Genomic DNA, 4910 nt, shown 5'->3' with positions numbered 1-4910 from the left:
TCCCATACCGAAAATGGAACGAGAAATAGACCAGCTTAAAAGCTCGGTCGTGGGAAGCTAATAACTTCGGTTGCAATCTTTTGCGCGAAGCGAGGACGAAAGCGCAAGAGAGTTATTTAGCATGTGTGGTTTACTCAACGCGTAGAGTAAATCTTTAGCCGTTATCTCGGGCGGGGTAGGCCGAATATGCGACACTGTAGCAAAAAGCTATTATAGCGTCGCGGGTACTATAGCAGTGGTACAGTACTTCTCAGTTTAGTTCCATACCGGAAACGGAACGAGAGACAGACCAGTTTAAAAGCTCGGTTGTGGGAAGCTAATAATTTCAGTTGCAACCTTTTGCGCGAAGCGAGGACGAAAACACAAAAAAATTATTTAGCAGGTGTAATTTACTCAATGTGTAAAATAAATCTTTAGCCGTTATTCTATGTCGGGTCGTTACCGGGGGCAGGCCCCCATGAACCGGCCATACCATTCGCGGCCACTGGCGTTCCCCCAGTCGAAACGCCCGCGACCGCGACCGGCGACGCCGACCGCTCGCCGAGGTGTCCGCCCCCACGCCGGCCAGCGCACGTTACCGGCGTCGCCGGACCTCCCCTCACGTACGTACCCCACGCCCACGTCGCGGGGTGTGCCCGGTCCGCGTCCGCCGCCCGTCGGCTGAGATCCCAGCTAGCCGGCCGCACGAGCGCGTCGCGATCCGCCGAGGTCGCGCACCGGCCACGCCGGCCACCGCCCGCGCGGGTAAACCGGGAGGCTGGGAGAGCGACGGCTGGTGTTATCCGGATATACCAGCTGACCAGCGACCACCCTGCGGGGGCGTGGGCGCGCACGCGTCGCGCTCGCGCGCCGGGCGGTGCACCGGCGGCGCCGGGCCGTTGAGAAGTCCATACGGCGGCATGAGCGCGTGCGACGTATCGATAGGCGACTGGCGCGAACTGGTCGGGTCGAGGTAGCGCTAGTAAACTGCCATTATCCATTCCCGGCCCAGGTATCAGAAAGGCTGGTGACGCCATCGAGAAGTCGCGAGACCTAGGCACGTCCTGCTGACCGCTGAACATCTGGAATCAATGTGCCCACTAGCTTATACTCGTACAGTTCATGTGTGCTACAGGAATATGCACGCGTGGCTGTTGATTCGAGTATTGTTTATCCAAAGCAATATCCGAATAAATAAACTACGCGATGCTTGTGTTTTAATTTTCTTTCTAAGTGTAGTGTCTATTCATAGATCAAATCAGAGCAGAATACTTGGTTTGCCTTAGTCTGGTCTACACCTTGTGCTTGTCAATCGTGACGTCGTCGTTGCCGGTGAGGGGAGAGCTAGATATTCTTTTTGCCCCTTTTTTGCCGAGCAATAATAAGGCAGAGTCGTATATAAGTTTTCTTTAAGCGAGACTAGATGGTTGTAGCAACGGGAGAAGTTGTGAGACATCGGACAAGAGACGTCGCGACTCGCGAGCTCCACCAAAGTGCTGACCGTGACCTCCGTGCTCCATGCATCATTCACTTGGTCAGCGTCGGCAACGCTTCCCACCCGGACGGCCGGACCCGGGAAGGCGGGAGCGGGAACCATCCGAGAAGCTGCGGTGCTGGTCCACGTGTCGCAACAGAGGCCCGGAGAAAGGTTCGGTAGGCCCCACGGATTCCCACCTCAGCTCTCAGGCCTAGCGCCTTCCTGAACCTCCGTCACCGCGACAGCGCGCCCCTCGACGACTTTTTGACCTGCGGATGGAATTCCTGGAGGAATTCCCGAAACTGCCCCACCGAGAAGCTTCCGTCCACGGCGTCGTAGCCGTCCGATCTTCACACGACGCCACACGTACGGCTCAAATCCCACGGCCCGTGCCCCGTGGCCGACGCAGCGTGGGGCCGTTTCGCCCCCCGATTATCTATTTAAACCCTCGACAGCCCACCGCGAAAACCCCAAGCGAAAGCTCAAGCAATCCAACAACAAGCGCCTAATCCACACTCCAATCGAGCACCAAACAGCCTCCAGATCCCCAGACAGAGCTCTCCCACCCGTAGCCTCTGCAGCGAGATGGCTCCCGAGCTCGCCGGCAAGATGACCGCCAAGGCCGCCGCCGCCGCCGCGGTGAAGCCCGCGACCAGGGCGTACGTGACGTTCCTGGCGGGCGACGGCGACTACTGGAAGGGCGTGGTGGGTCTGGCCAAGGGCCTGCGCAAGGTCGGCTCGGCGTACCCGCTGGTGGTCGCCGTGCTGCCCGACGTGCCGGAGTCCCACCGCCGCATCCTCGTCTCGCAGGGCTGCATCGTCCGCGAGATAGAGCCCGTGTACCCGCCGGAGAACCAGACGCAGTTCGCCATGGCCTACTACGTCATCAACTACTCCAAGCTCCGCATCTGGGAGGTAATTAACTAGTGAACTGATAATGCTTTCTCTTGCTTAATTATTCTTCGATAATGCTGTGCTCATCACTAACATGCCGCCGGCCGGCCGGGTTCTTCTTGGTGCCGCAGTTCGTGGAGTACGAGCGGATGGTGTACCTGGACGCGGACATCCAGGTGTTCGAGAACATCGACGAGCTGTTCGAGCTCGAGAAGGGCCACTTCTACGCGGTGATGGACTGCTTCTGCGAGAAGACGTGGAGCCACACCCCGCAGTACAAGATCGGCTACTGCCAGCAGTGCCCCGACAAGGTGGCCTGGCCCACCGCCGAGCTCGGCCCCCCGCCGCCGCTCTACTTCAACGCCGGCATGTTCGTGCACGAGCCCAGCATGGCCACCGCCAAGGCCCTGCTCGACACGCTCCGCGTGACCCCACCCACCCCCTTCGCGGAGCAGGTGAGCGATCGGCGCAGCTCTCGATTTATTTGTTTGTTGGTAGCATGCATGTATGGGCGGCTCACCGTTCTGTGGTCTCGTGAACTTCCTCGCAGGACTTCCTGAACATGTTCTTCCGGGAGCAGTACAAGCCGATCCCGCTCGTGTACAACCTGGTGCTGGCCATGCTGTGGAGGCACCCGGAGAACGTGCAGCTGGAGAAGGTGAAGGTGGTGCACTACTGCGCGGCGGGGTCGAAGCCCTGGAGGTACACGGGCAAGGAGGCGAACATGGACCGGGAGGACATCAAGACGCTGGTGAAGAAGTGGTGGGACATCTACAACGACGAGAGCCTGGACTTCAAGGGCCTGCCCGCCGCCGCCGCCGACGCCGACGAGGTGGAGGCGGTGGCCAAGAAGCCGATCCGCGCGGCGCTGGCGGAGGCCGGCACTGTCAAGTACGTCACCGCGCCGTCGGCCGCGTGATCCCCGTGCTACGGCTGGAGTGGTCATCGCTCGTCAGAACATAAGAAAGATCTTACTATGAGGTCTTAGCTTTTTTTTTTCTTTTCACTTCGCGTTTTGTTTCCTGATGAATTAGGGTGTCTGATCTCCGATCAGTTCCGTTCACTGTGGGTGTGAGCTTACTACCATTCCAAGTGTAATGGTTTGATCAGGATTGGGCTTTGTGTGAATACGCCCCCTTTGGTCACAACTAGAGTATTTGCCCTGTGCCGAGGGATTATGGGTATTTCGGTTGGTAATAACTTAATTATGATTATTATATGTAATAGTAAAGCCGTGAAATTATGGCCATCTTTATTTCTACTCTTGTCAGTTTTGATGTCACTCTCTCATAGTCTCATTTCTGGTGGTGGATACTCCTCGAGTCCTTTGTGGTTTTCCTCTGTTCAATTGGCGGGCCAGCTGCTCTGAGGTCTCCTGCTACAGATGCGTGTGCGTGACGCACGGGCGATTTCTTTTCTGCGCTTGGAGTTCTGGATGGTTCGCGCGTTGTTCTCGGATGCTGGACGCGTTCGCTGTGCTGTGACTAGGGGCTGGTGGTTGATGGCTGCCGACTGATGCTGATTTGGTATTAGAGAAAAGTATTATTGGCGGGATGCAGCGAGCGCGCCAGGGCCGGCGTCTCTGGATGCTTCCCTCGCTCCAGGAGATAGAGAGCACTAGGCAATCTGCGCGCTACGCTGCGCACAGGCCGGGATGTGGAGTACATGGGCCGTAGGCGGGGTCTTGTTGGGCTGTATCGCAATCTCTGTTTGCTGCCAGGCCGAGCATAATGTGCTGGACAGCACCGCCCCCCTCTCGCGACGCGCCGTCCCTCTACTCCCTCCGCCGCCCTCTCCCTGCTCCCTCCGCCGGCAGCGAGCGCGCCCCCCTCCCAGGCCGCGCGGGGCCACGGCGGATCCATGGCCTGCTCGAGCTCCGCCCCCCTCCTCCCTCCTGCCTCGCCGCGCGGCGCCGCCCTCTACCCTGTGCGCGCGGCGGCCGTAGCGGAGCGGAGAGGGCTTGTGGGAGGCCGGATCGGAGACGCCGGGCAGCCAGAGCAGCGGACCTGCCGCGGCGTGCGGGATTTCGGCCGGCCTCGAGTTGTCTTCCCCGCCCGCGGCGTGCCGGCGGAGGTGCCGACGGCGGCTCCTCGCGGCGCAGGTGGCCGTCCGCGGCAGGAACGAGGTGGGGCCAGCACGGCGGCGGGCATGGCTCCGGCGATCGGAGCGGTGCTCCGCCGTTGTGGGCGCGGGGCCCTGCCACCACCCTGCCCCTGCTCCCAGCGGCCAGTCCTCTCCGGCGGCGGCGGCTGAGGTGCTCACGAGCAGATCCGGGCGGTGGGGGGAGTACCGGCCTCGGCCTCCTCGCCGTCCGAATCCGCGCGCGGCGGCGTGGGTCCTCGGAGGAGGAGGAGCAGGGGCGGCCTCCCTCCCTATCGGCACACCTCTCTCCTCACTTCCTCGCCACGCCGGGCGTCCTCCCCCCTCACCTGCGCGCGCGACCGGCCTCCTTCCTCCTTCCTCCTCGCGGCGGCCCTCCCCCCTTCTCTCTCTCCGGTGGGGCGCGGACGGACCGAGGCGCTGCGACCGCGGCACGTGGGCGCGGCAAATTCACGGGCCG

At 61.0% G+C, this 4910-nt stretch overlaps 1 protein-coding gene across 1 annotated transcript; it reads left to right on the top strand.

Annotated features, from left to right (window-relative positions):
* The first annotated feature begins 1929 nt into the window (after nt 1–1929).
* LOC120652569 (galactinol synthase 2-like) lies at nt 1930–3620 on the top strand. The gene is made up of 3 exons (XM_039930434.1): nt 1930–2371; nt 2482–2805; nt 2901–3620. The coding sequence occupies exons 1-3, from the start codon at nt 2042–2044 to the stop codon at nt 3267–3269; spliced, it is 1023 nt and encodes a 340-aa protein (XP_039786368.1). The 5' UTR covers nt 1930–2041; the 3' UTR covers nt 3270–3620.
* The last annotated feature ends 1290 nt before the right edge of the window (nt 3621–4910 follow it).

This window comes from Panicum virgatum, chromosome 9K (genome assembly GCF_016808335.1).
Source record: "Panicum virgatum strain AP13 chromosome 9K, P.virgatum_v5, whole genome shotgun sequence".
Lineage (NCBI taxonomy): Eukaryota > Viridiplantae > Streptophyta > Magnoliopsida > Poales > Poaceae > Panicum > Panicum virgatum.
The sequence above is the reverse complement of the archived record's forward strand: the minus strand, read 5'-3'. Positions and strand labels throughout refer to the sequence as shown.